Source organism: Podarcis pityusensis, assembly GCF_964106645.2.
Source record: "Podarcis pityusensis genome assembly, chromosome: 17".
Taxonomy (NCBI): domain Eukaryota; kingdom Metazoa; phylum Chordata; class Lepidosauria; order Squamata; family Lacertidae; genus Podarcis; species Podarcis pityusensis.
The window spans coordinates 4,648,590-4,669,695 of record NC_138042.1 but is presented as its reverse complement, the minus strand read 5'-3'; the positions used below and the strand labels follow the sequence as shown (position 1 = coordinate 4,669,695).

General features: G+C 46.6%; 1 protein-coding gene across 24 annotated transcripts in view; it reads right to left on the bottom strand.

Moving 5' to 3' along the window:
- Window positions 1–21,106, bottom strand: part of WNK3 (WNK lysine deficient protein kinase 3) — a 92,440-nt gene that overhangs the window by 55,685 nt on the left and 15,649 nt on the right. For all 24 annotated transcript variants that reach the window (XM_080987494.1, XM_080987486.1, XM_080987492.1 and 21 more), the window contains one exon: window positions 1,978–2,150. In XM_080987494.1, the coding sequence (XP_080843620.1) occupies window positions 1,978–2,150 (173 nt within the window). The remainder of the gene's footprint in view (window positions 1–1,977; window positions 2,151–21,106) is intronic.

Below are 21,106 nucleotides of genomic sequence, written 5' to 3'. Positions count from 1 at the left end.
ACCACACCATCAAGTTAATCCACTTGCATAGTGCTTTCAATCAAGTTTTTGTGGAATTTTACACTGACACTTCAGTGATTCTGAGTAATATTCCAATAATATTAATAAGTTTTTGTGATGTTTGGGTTCTGCAGAATATCACAACATGAGCAGGGGTTCCATAAATGAAAAATAATCACTGGGTTAGAATACCAAAAGATAAAGAGGGAGTCAGCATACTACAAGGAAATCTGTCTCAACTGTTTATAACAATCACATCTAATGTGCTATATGTGGGCCTTAGAATCATAGAATTGTAGAGTCCGAAGGAACCCCAAGGGTCATTTAATCCAACCCCCTGTAATGCAGGAATCCTGTCCACAGCTGTCCCTGAATGGGCATGAACCACCAACGACCAGACACTGACCTATGGCACCACTGTCTTGTGGAAATCTCAAGTGATCCATCATTTGACTGCCCAATTATTAATTTGGACATGCAGATGTTAGTGTATTAATACAGTGCTTACAAGCAGAAATCTGTGCTTACAAACAAAAACTGGAGTTTTTGGTGAACTATCTGCTCCCTCAAATGTAAATCCACCTCTGCATGATCATCATCTGCAGGCCCTGCTTCCAGGGCCCTCCCCTCACTCCTACCCCAGCTCAGAAGGAAGGTGGGTGGCTACTCAAGTCAGGACCTTTTCTGCTGTGGCACCTAGAGTTTGGAATTCCCTGCCCAGCTATACGTAGTTGACAAGCACCCACTTTATGACATTTTCAGTGCCAATTGAAAATGTCTTCCATGCCTTTGATGTCTATTAAGCATGATTCTATTTCGTTTGTTCTCTAGCTATTAGCAGCATTCTTGGTTTTTGCTTCTATTGCAAATTGTGCCTTTGATTGTTACATCCTGAGCCATTCAGTTCTCTTGGCGCTTAACAGAAGGCCCGTTGATTTATACATCACATACAGTAACTTATTGATGAGCTATAGGCCTTTTCACAAGGGAGACGCAACACAAGTTTGAAACTTCACACAGGTAATCTCACAAGTTCTCTCTTGGGGGTGGGATCTTATAAATTCAAGTTAATAGCATCAATGTAAAAATGAAGTTATTTGACATTTTTAATTTATCTTAACGGCCTTAATTTTTGCTGAACAGTTTTCTACACCTGGGGGTGGGAAAGTAGTAGTAGAAATTAGAGAAGGACTAGACCAAAATTACAGAATAGGCTTCCATCCCTCAGTCATACATTCCATCTTTCTTGTTACACTGTGTATTCCATAATATTCTTTTACACAGAATTTCTACATAGTCAGCAATGCTTTCTCAGCCCCAGTACAAAAATCCCAGCACATTTTCTTTCTTTCCTGATTATAACCAACTCACATAACGTATATGATCTGCCAGCTTGAAATCAGTAATCCCTAAAAATCAGTTAATTGCAGCAATTTTGCAATTTAGTTGATCTTCACTGCTGCCATGGAACACTGACTCAAGAGACTTCTCAGTACACTCTCTTATTTCTACCCCCATCCCACCCCAAAGAAAACTTAACCATCATTGCTAACTACACTGGTTATAATTTCTATAGAACTTTAAAAGGCTTATTTGTATTCAGTTTTTGTTTCCTTTATTCCACCTATCATATAAGGGTTTACCCAAGGCCAACCAATGAGTCTTGTGGCTTTACAGGTCTGTGATTCTGATTGCCTCATATTCAAATTCAACACTGTTTAGTACACCGTACTGACATGAAGCAGATTTCAACCATACAGATTAATCAGCAAACCACCATGCCGCAGATGGGTAGCAAGATATTTACATATATCCCATATATGCCACAATGCAGCTCTGGTGCCAAGTGTCTGAACTTTGATGTTGCTGGCCTACAATACAACCACATAATGGGGAGTGGGTGAAAACAGTCCCAGCAGGTGTGAATATACATTTTTTAAAAAACACTATATCAAATTTGTGAAAGAAAAAACGTACGTCTTCAGTGTTCCAGATGTCATCAGCTCAGTTACCAATACAATGCACTTCTTTCCTTTAACAGTTGATTCCCAGGAATCATAAAATCGGACAATGTTAGGATGTTGCAATCCCTTGAGCATCTCAGCTTCTTCTTTAAATCTCTGCTGCTCAGCTTTGGTCAGCTTCCTGTCCTAAAATGAAGAAAAGATGTACAAAGAATCACTACATTATGTTGTGTAAGCATTATCATGCATCTAATTCAACTTATGCCATAACAAATTTGTTAGTTAGTATATTGGGTTCCATAAAACTCTTTCTTGGTTTTGGTGTAGCTGTTATTTCTGGTCTAGGTTGGTCAAGTATGGGTCACACTGCTGTTTTAAACACACAGTGAGAGAGACACCAAACACCAGTGATAAAAGCAATGGGAGTGTTATTAATATGATTGTTTTACGATTAGGCTGTCTGTATGCTTTTTACTATGTTTTTATTATGTTTTTATCGTTGATGTTTTGTAGTGCATTTCTGGTATTGTGCACCATCCTGGGATCTTTTGATAAAGGGAGGTATATAAATCATCATCATCATCATCATCACCACCACCACCACCACTTTGAGAACAGAAACCACTCATATTTGCCTTGACTTGGTCACCAGGGAAGGTAACCAGAGCACATGTAAGCTTGCTTCATTGGATGAATTTCAGCTGCTGGACAGAGTCCTTGGACATACAACCTATATACTTAACCCTTTGCTTTTCTTGGCTCATAATATCAAGGCAGGAAGAGATTGGACCAACACTTCCTTCAAAGAAGGGCTTCTCCAACCACCCTAAATGAAGAAGTTTTGCAACTCATCCTGAAAAATTCCCCTCTAGACCTAGTTGCAAATATTCCCTTCCTGCCCCAAGTGCTTGAGTGGTAGGTTGCTGTGCAATCAGTTTCCTGGATGAGACTATCTAGGTCTATTTCAGTCCTGTTTTGTTCTAACACAGAGGTTGCTGGTCATTTTGGTGGATGAACTATGAGTGATGCCACTCATCTGGAAGTCAAAATAAATGATTTTAATACTTGCTGAGTTCAGAACACTTTATATCAGTACCAGGCTTCTGATGATCTCTAACCTCCTTCAAGGACAAATGCAGCAAACTCAGCTCAACAGAACAAAACACTAACTCAACAGAGGATTCTGTGTTTAAGAGGAGGGTAAAAGTGTAAGATGTGCCTTGGGCTAGGTTTCAACCTACTTCTGCCTTTATGGTCTAAGTATTGAATCAAAATAAAACAGTTATGAATGCTGACCTAAGTTATACATAGGCAAATTATTTCCTTTTTCCTGCTACCGAAACTTCCAACTTGCCTTAAACCCAAACCAAACATTCAGGCAAAGAGGACAGACATGTACAACACACACACACACACACACACACACACACACACTTTTAAGAGAACTCTCTTTTTACAAATAAAATACCACAAAATGCATCAGCCCTACTTGACATGACGGCAAATGAGTGATTGTAAGTTAACAATCCCCTTTAATTCCTTTGGCTGATGCTCAGTTAGCATAAATTTGGCAGCACATACATGCAGCAAAGCCAGGAAACACAATGAGAAAGGGAAGGAGCAATAATGAAAGGGACAGACGCCAAGAGGATGCAGTCTTCCCTCCACCCCCAACAGCCCAAGGAGAAGTGGGCACTGCTGGCCTCTTCACATCTGATGGGGCTCTGAACAGCCACTTCGCTCAACACAGTTCTACAGGAAAGACAAATCAAGGACCTCCGAACAACTCAATTGTTTTATGTGCCTATGTTCAAGTGATCAGCAAGTGACAATTTGCAAAATTAATGATGATGGGTGATTTTGCAAAGCTGCAAACATTTTATTGTTTCCTTCAGGCTGGCTGAAATGCAACTGATTATAGAGTAATTGTTTTTGATGTTATTGACTTAATGCAAGCAATTAAGTCATGCAACGTAACAGCCTGCAGTAAGAGCTGTTTGACAGTGGAACGGACTCTCTCAGAAAGTGGTGGACTCTCCTTCCTTGTACATTTTAAAGCAGAGGTTGGCTGGCCATCTGTCAGGGATGCTTTGGTTTAGATTCCTGTATTCTTTGGGGGGTTGGACTAGATGACTTTCAGCATCCCCCCTAAAATTTCATAAAGAAATACTGTTGACACAGAAACTTGAACTCATGACATATGTAGTGCACTCAAAAATTATTTTCCACACTCACATATGCACGTTTAGCTTGGGGAGGAGAAAGAATATATTTGTACTTGCCATTTATTTTCCATTGACATTAATGAGTTTGGTTCACACAAACTGAACTGGCATCAAAGGCCCCACCTTAGAACTGCACTCCAAATTCACGCTAGGTTAATTTACAACAAGCAAGCTTTGTTTCAAATGGAACCTTTTGTTAATTGGTCAATTGCTGACTGTCAACAAATCAGTTCCTGATTAAACAGTTAGCTGATTATCCAGAATAACCACTGAGCCATAAGTCAAAAATTAGGATGCAAAAGACAAATGCCATTTTTGGCTATGCGATCAGCAGAACCATCAATGAAGTTCAATGTGGTGCTAAGTGAAAGTCCCTTAGCCCTGTTGCACTAGCAGAATGGTTCTATTTTATAGTGTGCCTATGTTTATGGAGACCTGCTAGGTGACAAGCGACTAAGAAGTCAAATAAATAAAATAAACAAATAAATGGGAAGGTGCAGGAAGCCAGCATGGTTCTTGTGACTGGTTGCACAACAGATGACTATAGCACAAATACTTCCTGTTGCACAACCACTTTCACCAACTTCTGCTAGTGTAATAGTTGTGATGGATTTCATTTTGCCAAACCATGATTCTCACCCTTATGCTAGCACAACAGCCCTTGTGCTAGTGGTCAGAGAATGTGAAATCTGGGCTATCATTTGCAAAAGTACATAAGAACAGCCTGCTGGATCAGGCCAACGGAACATCTGCCTAGTTCAGGATTCTGTTTTCAGTGACCGACCAGATGCCAAAGGAAAGCCTGTAAGAAAGACCTGAGCATGATAGCATTCCCCAGTTGTGATTCCCAGCAACTGGCCTTCAGGGGCATACTGCCTCCAACTGAGGAGGTAGAACATAGCTAGTAGCCTTCCACTGAGCACTAGTAAGACTTCATATGCAGTGCTATGTTCAGTTCTGGGCATTTCTGTTCCATGAAACTTTAAGCTGGAAATAATTTAGAAAACAGTAAGTTTAGGTTAGAAAGCACACATGAAGAAAGTTTGAAACAGCTAATTATATACGGCCTCAAGAAAAGGAGGCGGGGAGCTAATATGAGTGTTTTACAAATGTATCTCAAAAAATGAAACACAGGGAATTGTTCATCCTGCCCAGAAGACAGGACAAGAAATAACCTACTGTAAAGTAGAATAAAGTTACATATTAGAAACAGCTTGCCAAATTGAAGAGCAGTCATCCTGTGGCATGAGGTACAGAAAGAAGATATGCTGTCTCCTACCTCAGAAATTAAGGCAGGCATCAGCTGGGGATGTTTTATGCTTAAGATGGTTGGACTTACTATAATGTTCTCACTTAGTTATAGAAAGGTGTATATGTTAGTGGATGTCATGCAACAAAGTGCCTTGTTGAAACTACTCACTATGAGCTAAATATCCCCACTAATGCACTCCAAGCAAGCAGTTAAGCAGGTTTATCCATCCATAAACATAAAAATGGTTAATTGGCCCACCAAGAAATCAAGCCATTAGCAAAACAGGCACTGGAACAGGAAACTTTTCTGCTTCACTGAACTATATAATATGCTAATTTCTTTCCCTCCCTAACAACAGCATAGATTTTAAAGCCTTTGTTTGTTTTGTTGTTCTTTTTAAAAAGGTGACAAGTTACAATGGCAAATTATCTGTTCATACCATTTAGAGACAGTTTTATGCAAAATCTATTAAATTATGTAATGGTCTTATGCTTCCCTTTCTTAACTTATGCAATTGTCATTTTTTACAGTAGGTTTTAATCCCAAAGTCTCTTCTGAAGTTTAGCTGTCCAGGGTCATCTTTTATTTTCCATGACAATAAAAGAAACATATGCTTACTTAGCAAAAGCAGTCTCTCGTTCACTTATATAAGCCCACTGAGCTACAACCTCTTTGGAACATGGATCAGTGTTTGCATTTACACAGCATGTGCAATAATTATTAACATGATGGTTCTAACCATTAGAAACTAAAAACAATCATATATACTTTCAGCACTCACTAACCCCAGTATGCAGAACAAAGCTTCACAAGAGTTTTACAGAGTTTTTCCCTCCAATTTTTGCAGATAGTTGAAACGAAGGGCTGCAAATGGTTAAAGAATGCCACCCACAATAATATAGATTTCTGCAGAAAGTGGGAAGTCAGTCCAGATCTTTCAATTTCTTTCATACATCATCATCTCTTAGAGGCTGGTCCCAAGAAATAGTACAGAAACTACAACATAGCCAGCCAGTTTTGGCTTATGTCATCAAGCCCAGCCTTTCTACTGCAAAGCTACGCAATCCAAGCTAAGAACAGAAAACCCCTGGGTGGCTTTGCACATGTAACCATATAGCACCACAAATCCTGGCTGTATTGGCTGACTGGTCAACAGAATAAAGGTAAAGGTAAAGGGACCCCTGACCATTAGGTCCAGTTGCAGACGACTCTGGGGTTGCGGCACTCATCTCGCTTTATTGGCTGAGGGAGCCGGCGTACAGGTCATGTGTCCAGCATGACTAAGCCGCTTCTGGCAAACCACGCTTCTGGCATGGAAACGCTGTTTACCTTCCCGCCAGAGTGGTACCTATTTATCTACTTGCACTTTGTGCTTTCAAACTGCTAGGTTGGCAGGAGCAGGGACAGAGCAATGAGAGCTTGCCCCATTGCGGGGATTCGAACCACCGACCTTTTGATTGGCAAGCCTCAGGCTCTGTGTTTTAACCCACAGCACCACCCGCGTGCCTTATGGTCAACAGAATAGCTTCCCATAAATCACTCCATGTCTGCCAGCAATTACGATCCATACAGATATTAAAATCTGTAGGGAGCAGCTACATACATTGTTCTACTCTTGATAACTACTGCTTTAACCAGCTTATCTGAGAATTAAGCAGACCTCTGTCACCAAACTTTCTTTTCCTTCCACATAAGTGTCTGATGCTTTGTAAGACATCCCAATGTCAGTCACTCTTTGCAGTTGCAAAGACAAAACTTTTCCAACAGCTTTGGAACAAAGACAAAGAGCCACTGTTTACTTAAGTGCTGATCACCTGCCTATGAAGCCAATTTCCATGACTAGTTCAGTTTCTATGTTTCCTTTTTGTTGATTACCTTTTAAAATGACTGATGTTCCAACATAATCTCTTACCTTTTAATAAGCCAAAATAAACAATAGTCTAAATGGCACTCAGAAGATCTGATAGCTGCTTAATATTGGAGGGCAGAAGGGCAAACATTTTGCCTGGCTTAAAAAATATAAGCGATGGAAGATGGGGGCCATATAGGCAACTGATGAAAAGCAGAAGGTACTTATGCTTGTAAAGTCTTACATTCATCTTCATTTTCTAAAATTAAAGATTTGCTTTCCTTATTCCATGTGGTCAAATATCTCTTTAAATGTAGTAAAATAATGAATTTATGGCCTTGTTGGTATTGTTAACAATTATATGATCTACCCTTACTGAATCCATGTTTTGAGACCATATACTTTTTGAATCAATTTCTCATACAAGCCACTCTTAACTTGCACAGGGGTTATGCTCTGGGGATATTGCCTAAAGCCAAAATTGTGTATAGTCAAAACACATTGGGTTCCAATTGGATTCAGTGGTGGATGGGACTGCTGAAGTCTCTTTCCACCTCTTTTTGATTTCTTTTGTCCAGTGTGTAAAGCTGAATGTGCACAAGTTAAATGTGCATAAATTGCAAGTACCGTATTTTTCGCACCATAGGACGCACCGGACAATAGGACGCACTTTGTTTTAGAGGGGGGAGAACAAGAAAAAAAATTTCTCCCCCTCTCTGCCCAGCGCCCCTTCAGCGAAGTGGCAGGAGGCGCTGCGCAGAGAGGGGGAGAACTTTCCCCCTCTTGTTTTCCCGCTCTAAAACAAGGTGCCGTTTAAGGTGCGTTCAGGCGGCTACCTTGGAAGCCTGGAGAGCGAGAGGGGGCGGTGTGCACTGACCCCTCTCGCTCTCCAGGCTTCAGGTTCATTTCGACCTGCTCTTTGGGGCTGGCGGGGGGAAGCCCACCACCAGCCCCAAAGAGCAGGTCAGGGAGCAGCGGAAAGGCGCAGCAGAGAGGCTCCTGCCATAGCCGCCCGTCACCTCTCCAGCCGGGAGAGCGCGCGCGGGGCTAAAGCAGCCCCCTGCGACCCTCTCCTGGCTGGAGAGGTGACGGGCGGCTATTGAGGCTCTTGCCATAGCCGCCCGTCACCTCTCCAGCCGGGAGAGCGCGCGCGGGGCTAAAGCAGCCCCCCGCGACCCTCTCCCGGCTGGAGAGGTGACGGGCGGCTATGGCAGGAGCTTCTATAGCCGCCCGTCACCTCTCCAGCAGCCCCACACGCGCTCTCCCGGCTGGAGAGGTGACGGGCGGCTATGGCAGGAGCTTCTATAGCCGCCCATCACCTCTCCAGCAGCCCCGCGCGCGCTCTCCCGGCTGGAGAGGTGACGGGCGGCTATGGCAAGAGCCTCAATAGCCGCCCGTCACCTCTCCAGCCGGGAGAGGGTCGCGGGGTGCCCGCGCGCGCTCTCCCGGCTGGAGAGGTGACGGGCGGCTATAGAAGCTCCTGCCATAGCCGCCCGTCACCTCTCCAGCCGGGAGAGCGCGCGCAGGGCTAAAGCAGCCCCCCGCGACCCTCTCCTGGCTGGAGAGGTGACGGGCAGCTATTGAGGCTCTTGCCATAGCCGCCCGTCACCTCTCCAGCCGGGAGAGCGTGCGCGGGGCTAAAGCAGCCCCCCACAACCCTCTCCCGGCTGGAGAGGTGACGGGCGGCTATGGCAGGAGCTTCTATAGCCGCCCATCACCTCTCCAGCAGCCCTGCGACCCTCTCCCGGCTGGAGAGGTGACGGGCGGCTATGGCAAGAGCCTCAATAGCCACCCGTCACCTCTCCAGCCGGGAGAGGGTCGCGGGGTGCCCGCGCGCGCTCTCCCGGCTGGAGAGGTGACGGGCGGCTATAGAAGCTCCTGCCATAGCCGCCCGTCACCTCTCCAGCCGGGAGAGCGCGCGCGGGGCTAAAGCAGCCCCCCGCGACCCTCTCCTGGCTGGAGAGGTGACGGGCGGCTATAGAAGCTCCTGCCATAGCCGCCCGTCACCTCTCCAGCCGGGAGAGCGCGCGCAGGGCTAAAGCAGCCCCCCGCGACCCTCTGCTGGCTGGAGAGGTGACGGGCGGCTATTGAGGCTCTTGCCATAGCCGCCCGTCACCTCTCCAGCCGGGAGAGCGTGCGCGGGGCTAAAGCAGCCCCCCACGACCCTCTCCCGGCTGGAGAGGTGACGGGCGGCTATGGCAGGAGCTTCTATAGCCGCCCATCACCTCGCCAACAGCCCTGCGACCCTCTCCCGGCTGGAGAGGTGACAGGCGGCTATGGCAAGAGGCTCAATAGCCGCCCGTCACCTCTCCAGCCGGGAGAGGGTCGCGGGGTGCCCGCGCGCGCTCTCCCGGCTGGAGAGGTGACGGGCGGCTATAGAAGCTCCTGCCATAGCCGCCCGTCACCTCTCCAGCTGGGAGAGCATGCGCGGGGCTAAAGCAGCCCCCCACGACCATCTCCCGGCTGGAGAGGTGACGGGCGGCTATTGAGGCTCTTGCCATAGCCGCCCGTCACCTCTCCAGCCGGGAGAGGGTCGCGGGGCTATGGCGTCTTCGCTCCATAGGACGCACACACATTTTCCCTTCATTTTTGAAGGGAAAAAAGTGCGTCCTATAGAGCGAAAAATACGGTAAATTGCAAAATAGAAAACAGAACACTTTTAATTCATCTAATCTTTTATTGAACCAACTTCCTGTTGATAAAGAGCTCTAAGTAACTGGAAGGTATGCATGTGTCTTCAACAACAGAAGAGAATCTAATAAAAGGAATCATTTTATCTGTTTTGTATTTCTCATTTTACAGCGCCAGAACAGTGAAGTGCTTCAGGAAACTAATGTTTTCACATAAAACCATATCACATCTATTTCAACGAGTCTTCACTCTGGGATAAAAATTACCAGACACAGGAACCAATATTGGATACTTCTGTTTAGCAAGACCAAAAACAGTTAAATCTGCCATTATGCAGAAGGCAGAGGTTTTTTTTAAAAAAAATGTGAAAGCAAAGGATTCCATGCTAAATAGATTGTAAAAAACAATGTGAGCATAGTGGTCAGCTGCAAACTTGCACTAGAATTACACATTTAGCTGTTAATGCTGCTGCTAACTAAAGCTTTCAGAGGAGAGAGCAACTTTCGTGCTGTTCCTACGTGACTTTTTTTTTCTTATTTAATTTCCAACCAACAGGGAGGTAATTTCCTTTTGAAAAGACACACACATGCTGGAAAGAAGCACTAAGAAGTCGTTCCAATGGACTGGCACTCAGTTCCCATACTTATGGCAGTCATTCAGAAAGGAAGACAATCAGGTCAAGGAGAGCCATTCTTCCTCACACTGCTGCCTCTGTCCCCCTCCGCAGGGAGTCACCTGCCACCACCACACGTCTCTTCCTTTTCTGATGAGCAGCAGGAATTCTGTACACTGTACCTTTCACTGCCACCTCAGTGTCTTCTGAGATCTGCAACCACTGTTCTTGCTCCTCTGGCCAAGAATCAGTGTCCGAGGTGAGGGCATGAAATTGATTTTGTAGTTCTGGAGATACAGTATGGCTCCTGACAGTCAATTTAAATAAGGCATGAGTGATCACGCCCAGGGGTTGTATTCAACAAATTTTCATTCAGAGTAGACCCACCATGACTAACTTAGGTCCATTAATTTCTTGCACCTACTTCATATAAAGGTTAGATGAATACAGCCCCAAGTTTCCCTCCCACAAAAGAGGCACCATTGGCATATCAGCTTAAACTGGGCAAACTCTGCCACCTGATCATCCTGAATCAAAGCCAGGTCCAGGAGCATTCCCAGGCTGTGGACCTGATTTTTCATGGTGTGTCTAATCCCATCCCAAACTAGCTGCATCACTATCCCAGGATTACTAGTCCTAGCAACCAAAAACACCTCTATCTTGTCTGGATTAAATCTTACTTAGTCAGCTACCACCCAGAAGAGGATTAAATCCCAATTTGTTAACTGATGTTTGACCCTACACACCAGCTCAACACGCTCTCCTTGACAGAAAAGGACATTTAGCTTACTGATGACTTCACGCCCCCAACTCTCCAATCCCTTCCAGTTACGTAGATGCCATAAACCAAGCTGCCTTGAGCGTCTTGTTGAAAGGTGTGTGTGTGTGTTTATTCTTTTATTTATAAATACATATATAAATAAACCAGTAGAGGTTAGTGCTCACTGAGACTGATAGGGCAGAAGGTAGGGAGGTAGACATTACATGGAGCCACCACAGAGAAGTCCCACCTATGCACCACCACCTTCTGAACTTTTTCAGGTAGACATAATTAATCAGGAAGTAATGAATTAATTGGAGTGTGTGAAGTAAGGATGGATGGAACACACATTTCATTCTCCCTCCCTCCCATGTGCTGTGGTCCCAGGTCCTGATCATGTTGCTACAGTGATAGCTGGGGGGGGGGGGTTTGAGATGGAACTCAACGGAACTCAGCTTCAGCACCTCTCAGGTGGGTGCCATTGCCATTGTAAGAGAACAAGGGAGGCATTCATGGTGAGTGCCAGCACCGCTTTTTCTAGAAAAATAGCACTAGTGATGGCTATTTGACATTTTTTCATGCAATCACAAGCAATGTATTTAGATTTAGAATGAAACAGGGCTGCCTTTATAAAGGGTCACTACTAGAAAGTATGGAAGCATAGCATGGGAGTGGGGAGCCTATTATTTATTATTAGTATTTATTAAATTTGTATATTGCAAAATACATAATAAAAAAGAACAAAAACAAACCAATAATCCCTCCTCCCACAACACATTTAAAAGAGCATTGGATCTCAATCAGCCAAAGGTCTGGTTGAAGAGGAACATTTTCACCTGGCGCTTAAAGGTGTATAATGGCTTAAAAAGTAAGCCAATCATTGAAAGGCAGGTATGAAATGTTATAAATAAATAAATTCATGAGAACAATAATCTTTAAGGCAAATTGGTGTTTGACGGGTTCTTATGTTTTGTATATTCTGCTGGATGCCGCCCAAATGGGCGGGGTATAAATAAAATAAAATAAGGAAAATTAATAAGGCACCAGCTGAACCTTCCTGAGGAGAGCATTCCACAAATGGGGAGCCACTGCAGAAAAGGCCCTTTCTCATGTTACCACCCTCCAGACCTCTCCTGGAGAAGGCACACAAAGAAGGACCTCAGAGTATGATCTCAGGGTCCAAGTATCCTCCAGATATTGTTGAACTCCCAACTCCCATCCAGCTCCTATCAGCCTCAACAAACTCACTCAGTGATCAGGAAGTTATTTATATATTTCAGAAAATTAAATTCCACTCAATCATAGTTGTCTCTAAGTGACTGTGGTTATGTGCATCTTTGGAACATGAAAAATAACAGTTGCTATGGTGACCTGTCCTTGGGATCACAGAGGGCAGGAAGAGTTTTAAAAAAAACCTTATTTTAATATATCCTGCTTATTGAGGAACTTCCTCCACAGAGCAGTTTATTATTTCCAATAAAAACCAACTCTACCTGTTAATAAAATATAAAAATACAATGCGGCTACAAAAAAGTGATGGGAAAATGCATTGAAAAGTGTGGGACAGCAATCATTTGATGCAATGTCATATAACCTCTATGCAAATCAATCATTCCAAACGAATGCTCAATAAACAGCCCATCTCATCTAACCTCCCCCCGAAAATGTGCAAACAAATCAGGACAAATCCTCAATAAACAGGCTATCTGTAAGTGATCTAGGTCTGACATTCATGTATAAAACATCTTTTAATCTTGTCAGTGCTGGGATGTATATTTGACTTAATTACTTCCTTACCTGCAATGCACACAAGGAAAGAGGAATTAGCATGGAAAGTTTCTGGGGCAAACTTTGAGATGGATTTAAAATAGATTCTGGCAGTAAAGTGGGCAATGAGTTATTACGGCTGATAAAGTGAAAGCAACCCCAGCAAAAGCTGAGCAGATGCAGTCTAGCATTAATCATCTCTAAGCCCTAGAATGATCACAAGTACCAAAAGATTTGACTAAAGGTTATGCAGCACTTCTCATACTGCACTTTTCAAGAAGCCTTACATCTTCTTGCAAATATGTCATCCACTTTTTATTGATGGGGCACAGAAAAAGGATACATTCCAGTCACACAGCAAAGTAATAGCAAGTCCAATAATAAAACCCAGGTCTCCTGACAATATTCTACCCTCAAACAATTTGGGCAGGGATAGCAAAAGCATTCTTCACAGAGAGGTGGCCAGCTATGGAATCTGCTACCACAGCAAGAGTTCAGAGCTAAAATGCCTTCATCTATATTTTAAGAAAAGAGCCTATATAAACTTTGTAGACCAACAATACTTGGAGTTGATTCACAACCAAGATCTGGGGTCAAACACATTCCTTAAGCTTGAGGACCAGAAATTACTTTCATTCAGTAATTAATGAGTTAAAAATATAGCTAGTAACATTTTTCATAAACACAGTAAGTTTAATTCTGATGCTTCCAATAGGGCTTACTTTGAAATAAATATATTTAAAAGTAGGTCTAAGTAACAAACATACCAACTGAAATTCTCACATATTGTATTTATTGTTTTGATATTGTATCCAAACAAACAGCCCTGCTAAATTACTCTTTTAATGTGCTCAGGACAATGCTGGAGGAAAGAATATAGATTGTGGTGCTGGATCAATGAGTGTTGTAACTGATAAGGCTACAAATATGGCACAGCATAAGCTTTGCTTTAAACTCAGCCAGCACTGCAGAGGAGCTGTTTAGATGCATGGCATGGAAAATTCTGATGAGCTTAGGCTACACTAGCTGTGGAGGAGATTAAACCAATTATTAGGCATTCAGTAGTTATTTCACCACCCACTGATGGGTATATGGGGGCGGGTGAGGGAACAACCACACACTGTTTTTTGAATCATAGCTACTCAAATCAATTTTCCATTACAAAGAAAATGCAAGCAATGACCTGGCTTGCTTTAAAATGGTACTTTCCCTCTGAATGGTCTTTCTAATGCATTCACCTGCTATTCACATAATATGCTTAGCCCTCTATTACAATCTATCTCTTCCAAAGCAGGACAACTATGGGGACACAATAGAATCACAGAGTTGGAAAGTTGGAAGGGACCCCCGAGGGTCATCTGGTCCAACCCCACATCCAGTTTATTATTACAGAACAAGTAAATAAACTACCTTTGACTACAGAGTTGCCAAACATTGTAAGAGTCCTGCCAAACATTGTAAGAGTCAGGATTAGGGCCCACCTAGTCAAGCAGCCTGTTTCCCAGAGTAGCCAAGTATCTGTTTCCAAGAAATTTGCTAGCAGGCAACAGCGCTCCCACTTTCCTTCAGCAACAGGTTTTTGAACCTGGAAGTTCCTTTAAGCTATAATGGCTAATAGCCTCTGATAGGCCCATTCACCAGGAATTTGTCTAATCCCTTTTTAATATCCTCACCCCAAAGTCTATTTGTGTCTGTTTGCTGCCACCTCCAGAATGCTTTGCTGGCATAAGTGAGTAGAGTGGCAAGATGTAAAGAATAGAATTTCTGCATCTTTCATTGTTTTGAGTTTTTGTCATCTCTGCACTTTCCAAAATGCCACCTTTTACACACAACTATTAAAGTTACAGGCTGCCCCCCCCCCCCAAGTGAATAAATAAAAATACTTTAGTAAATGTAGAAATAATCAGGATATTTGAAATTGAAATTCTCGCGGAGGTCATTTGGATGATGTATGTTGTGGCGCTTTCTAGCGACACAACTGGCAATTCAACTGAGCGATGGGCGTGGCTTCTGCCAACTGACCAGTCACATCACAGGTAGTTTGGTTCTGGAAGCTTCTCATAGTTTCCAGCATTTTCTCCTGAAAGCAAGCACCTGCAGGGCCTGTGTAGAAACAAATGGAAGTTTCTCACAGGCTATTTATATGGCAGAAAGCCCTCAGGCTTTGTCAATGATATAGTTCAGTTTATTCAAGTTCAGAATTCAGATCGGTGCAGAGTTCATAGCTTACGTTTGTTGTTGTTACGGTCAGAGGGGGATGTAATTTAAAGTAATTTTAAAGAACTGTTGTTGAGACATTTCATTCTGAATCTGCTAGACAGAGTGTCAGGGAACTGCCATCAGTGCCGGGGGGAGAGAGCAAAATCCAGAGGGATTCCGGAGAGCGTCCCGGGAGTGGGAGAGGCAGCCCATCTTCTGGGGAAGAGAATCAGCGTAGCACCAGTGGAGAAGGGGGGCAGATGGGGGAAGCGGCGAGGCGGTGCCATGACTCCTTGCCGGGGACCAGCGGGGAGAGTAGGGGTCCTCCGCTGCCTACGCCCTCCTTGCGCAGAAGGCTTTCGCGCAGAGAGAGTAGGAGGAGACTAGGCGTCAAAGAGCTTCTTTGCTGGAAGAAGTTTAAGAAACGCCCACTGACGGATTCTGCCAGCTACTGAGATAGCCACGGGTGAGTGGCTGTCCGGACAGGAAAGGTTCACTCAGGCAACCCAGCCGGGTGTTTGCACCGGCTTACGCACGAGCAACCCCTAGAACCATTACAGCAATCCGTCAGTCCCTGACGTTGCTTGTGCGCAGCCCAGGAGAGGCAGCATGATGAGCCAAACAGGGCCGGCCGGAGAGACAGAGCAAGAAGCCATGGTGCGAGGTCTGGTCGAGAGGAACCGAGACCTGGAGACGCATGTCGCTACCCTGTCCGCGCGGCTGGAGGAGAGACAGGCTCAGGATGCCCAGGTCAGAGCCACCCCGATAGGGAGGAAGGTCCCGGGGCTGGTACACAAGTTTGGTGGAAAGCCCCAAGACTACAATGCCTTCCGAACGGAAAATCAGTACGCTTTGGAATTGCAGAAAAACGACTTTGCGGATGACAGGGAGAGGATGGCTTACATTATTGGACATCTGCAGGATGGGGCGTGCGAATGGATCAGGCCCTTGATGGCAACGGGGAATGACGCTTTGAAAGATCTTAAGAAATTCTACCTCGCAATGGACGCGATGTTCTCCAGCAAGATTGAGCAAAGCGTGACACAGAGGGAGCTGATGGGGTGCAAGCAGAGGAGCCTGTCCGTCAGAAACTACTGGTCGCGTTTTGCGATGTTAGTCCACAAGCTCGGGTGGGATCTGGACTCTGAACCAGTACAAATGTTGTTTGAAGCGGGTTTGTCCCCCGAAGTGAAAGACGAGTTGTCCCGAGTGCCCCGCCCGCGGTCGATGGAAGAACTCACAAAGGCTGTGCTTGCAATCGGTGTACGCCAGGAAGCGCGGGCTCAGGAGAAGTGGGAGATAAGGGCGTAACGTTTCCATGACAACCGCATTCCGGAGATGCCGAGGGAGCCTTCCCAGGCGGCGGAGCCGATGGAAATTGATGGAGCGCACACGCGCGAAGTTTCAAACGCTGGGGAAGGGCGGAAAAAGGAGTGGAAAACTACCAAGAAGTGTTTCCTCTGTCAGCGACCGGGACACTTTGCAAAGGTCTGCCCTCAACGAAAAGCCTGGCAAGGCATGATGGGGGCTGCAGGCCACGACGATAAGGGGGAGGAAGAGCCGGTGCAGGGAAACGACAACGCCTGGCTGTCAACCAGCAGGGGCAGCAGCCAGGCCAGCAACCAATAGAAGTGCCCCAGCCTGACCCTCCCAAGGCAGCTATAGCCATAGAGGTGGTGCTAGAACTCCCAAATGGGCACCCCGTCAAAGTGGAGGGGCTGCTAGATTCTGGCAGCTCGTGTAATTTCTTCAGCAGAGACTTCGCTCTGGAGCACCAGCTCCACCTGTTGCCACTAGATTTTCCCTTGCAGGTGACCACCATCGATGGCAGGGAACTCCTGGGAGAGGAAGTGACACACCAGACACCACTAATGCGAATGAGTGTCTCCAGGCACACGGAAACCATTGCCTTTCACGTGGCCACGCTGGCAGGACCCCCGATAATACTGGGAATGAGCTAGCTGGCAATACATGACCCAGTGGTGTCACGGCATCAGCGGTCGGTCACCTTTGGGTCAGCTTACTGCTCAGAACACTGTCTGGGAGGGAAGGAACCAAGAAGGACTGTGGCCAGGGTGGCTGGGGTGGCCCTGGAGCAAAAAAGGGAGGTGCCAACACAATATGCTGATTTGAAGGAGGTCTTCAGTGAGAGGGAGGCAGACAGACTGCCCCCCCCACAGGCCATTTGACTGCCAAATCAACCTGCTTCCAGGGGCTCAGTTACCGGTGGGTAAGCTGTATGCCATACCGGGAGATGCAGGAGTTGCAGCAGTTTATTGACAAGAACCTGAAGAGAGGTTTCATAAGGGAATCAAAGGCGGTGGGGGGCAGTCCAGTGTTCTTTGTGGACAAAAAAGAGACTAATCAGCCCAGATTAGTCGTGGATTACCGGGCCCTAAACCTGGTGTCAGAACCCGTGACTTTCCCAATGCCCAGGATTGACAATATTTTGACACGTGTGAGGCAGGGGAAGATTTTTACCAAGCTGGACCTCAGGGGAGCATACAATCTGATTAGGATAAGGGAAGGGGACGAATGGAAAATGACCATGTTCACCCCCCTGGGGGCTTTTGAGTACTTAGTCATGCCATTTGGATTACAATCGGGGTCCGCCTGCTTTCAAGCCTTCATGCACCATGTGTTGGGGCCCCTGCTGTACAAGAATTGCGTAGCCTTTTTGGATGACGTCTTAATCTATTCGGACAATGAAAAGCAACACGTCAGAGACGTCAGGGAGGTGCTACAGAGACTGAAGAAGCATCAGTTGTGGGTCAAGCTGGAAAAATGCCAATTCCACGCCAGGGAGGTTGAGTTCCTGGGGTACAGGTTGTCAGACAAAGGACTAGCCATGGACCCGGGCAAAGTGAAGGCAGTGCTGGAATGGAAAGCCCCCCAAAACAGAAAGGATGTGCAGAGGTTCCTAGGCTTCAGCAACTTCTACAGGAAGTTCATAAAGAACTTCACTCACTTGACAGTGCCCATAACGGATTGTCTTAGTAGCAAAAAGAAGTTCGCGTGGACAGAGGATGCGCAGCAATCCTTTGAAAAACTGAAGAAGGCGTTCGCCTCGGAAGAGCAGCTCCTGCACGTTGATCCGGAGAAGCCCATGAGACTGGAGACGGACGCGTCCAACCGCGCGATTGGAGCGGTCCTTTTGCAGCCCGGGGCCAATCAGAACTGGAGGTCGTGTGCCTTTTTCTCTAGGAAGCTGAGCAAGTCGGAGCAAAACTACACGGTGTATGACCGAGAACTGCTTGCGATCTATGCGGCATTTCGGCAATGGAGACATCTATTGATAGGGGCGCGGCACAAGATCCAGGTCCAAACTGACCACAAGAACTTGGAATACTGGCGGACCGCGCGAGTGCTCAACCAGAGACAGATCAGATGGTCTCAGGAGTTCGCCAAGTTTTTCTTCGAGATCCAATACATGCCGGGAGAGGAAAACGTAAGGGCAGATGCTCTCTCCCGGAAACCGGAGTACATGGAAGGAGAGGGGCCACCAGAGACCAGGCACGTGTTCCCCGAGGACCGGTGGGTGTGTGGGGGAGCGTTGGTTGGGAAATGAGAACTGGCAGGGCTCACCAGAGACGATGAGTTTGCTCAGACAAAAATCAGGGAACTCAGGGACGGAAAGGAAGTCAATGGAGGGTTTGAGGAAAAGGAAGGACTACTGTACTATAAGGGGGCGCTGTATGTACCAGGGGAGACTTTGAGGGGGAAGGTACTTAGACAACTCCATGACAACCCAAGAGCTGGGCACTTTGGACAGCACAAGACCATGCTACTTGTCACCAGGCAGTTCTGGTGGCCAAAGGTGAGGGAAGACGTACGAGAATATGTACGAGGGTGCGACCGATGCCAGAGGGCAAAGGGGGAAAGGGCTGCCCCCGCGGGGCTACTGGAACCCTTACCGACACCGGAAAGGCCCTGGGAGGTGGTGTCCATTGATTTCATGACAGATCTGCCCAAGTCAAGGGAAAAGACAGCGGTCATGGTAGTGGTCGATTTACTGACTAAAATGTGCCATTTCGTAGCTTGCTCACATGCAGCAACGGCAGAAGAGACAGCCAGGCTGTTTGTGGATCACATTTTTAGACTGCACGGGGCTCCATTGAGGGTAATCTTGGATCGCGGGAAACAATTTACTTCCCGGTTCTGGCGGAGACTCATGAGCTTGCTACAGGTCGAGGTGAGCTTCTCGACGGCGAGGCATCCAGAAACCAACGGACAAGCCGAAAGAGCGAACGGTATACTCCAGCAGTACCTACGCTGCTATGTCAGCGAGAGACAGAACGATTGGGTAGAGAAATTAGCTTTGGCTGAATTTGCGTACAATAACGCTGAACACGTGTCCACAGGAATGAGCCCTTTCATGGCCAATTACGGGTGTCACCCCAGGGCCTTCCCGGGGCGGGGGGAGGAAGGATGGAGTGTACCTGCGGCTGAGCAATGGGTGGAAGACATGGAGGCCTTACACCAGCAACTCAGGCTGAACTTGGAGCGGGCCAAGGAAGTTTACAAGAGGCAGGCAGACAGGCACCGTCGGGAGGGGGAGGCCATACGGGTGGGGGACCGGGTGTGGTTGTCGTCCCAAGGGTTACCCCTAAAGGGAGGGTGCAAGAAGTTGCAGCCTAGGCGGCTGGGGCCGTTTGAGGTAATACAGCAGGTTAACCCCGTGGCATTTAAACTCAAGTTGCCTGACAGCATGAAGATACATTCAGTGTTCCATAGGTCCCTACTTTCACCTTACAGGGAGGGGCGGGAATTCCCGGGACGGGAGGGAGGGGTTACCACCCACCCCTGGGTAGAGGAGAGGGAACACTGTAACGAAGCCATGGAAATACTCGATTCAAGGTGGCGAGGTCGCCAGGTAGAGTACTTGGTAGCCTGGGAGGGGGAACCTAGGTCTGAAAACACTTGGGTCCCTGCTGAATCAATCACTGACGGGTATCTGGTGGAAGAATTCCACGGTTTGTTCCTGGAGAAGCCCAAACCATTAGCTAGATTCTGGGAGGAAGAATTTGGACCCACAAACGACGAAGGGGACTTTGTGGGTTTTCCTGCCTCCGAAGAGGAGGGAGGGGAGGTGTCCGAGGGAGAAGGATCAGACTGGGAGGTTCAAGCAGCGGGAAGAAGTCCGAGCGGATGGGAGGCTGGTTTTGAATCCTCAGAAGATGATGACAGTTCCTTCAGGGGATTCCCCGCATCGTCGACCGAGGAGAGAGAGGAGGTTGTACCGGAAAATCGCACCAGGGGTGGGGGTGGGGTCCTGAGGAGGAGGTGGATGTCAGGGAACTGCCATCAGTGCCGGAGGGAGAGAGCAAAATCCAGAGGGATTCCGGAGAGCGTCCCGGGAGTGGGAGAGGCAGCCCATCTTCTGGGGAAGAGAATCAGCGTAGCACCAGTGGAGAAGGGGAGCAGATGGGGGAAGCGGCGAGGCGGTGCCATGACTCCTTGCTGGGGACCAGCGGGGAGAGTAGAGGTCCTCCGATGCCTACACCCTCCTTGTGCAGAAGGCTTTTGCGCAGAGAGAGTAGGAAGAGACTAGGCGTCAAAGAGCTTCTTTGCTGGAAGAAGTTTAAGAAACGCCCACTGACGGAGTCTGCCAGCGATTGAGACAGCCACGGGTGAGTGGCTGTCCGGACAGAAAAGGTTCACTCAGGCAACCCAGCCGGGTGTTTGCACCGGCTTACGCACGAGCAACCCCTAGAACCATTACACAGAGCCAGACAGAGGTTGATGGCAGATGGGTGTCCTGCCCCCCCCCCATAAATCCTGGCTATGCCCATGGTTACAGGAACCTTTCCCTTTTTAAAAAACTGGTCATCCTGTGGGAGGAATAT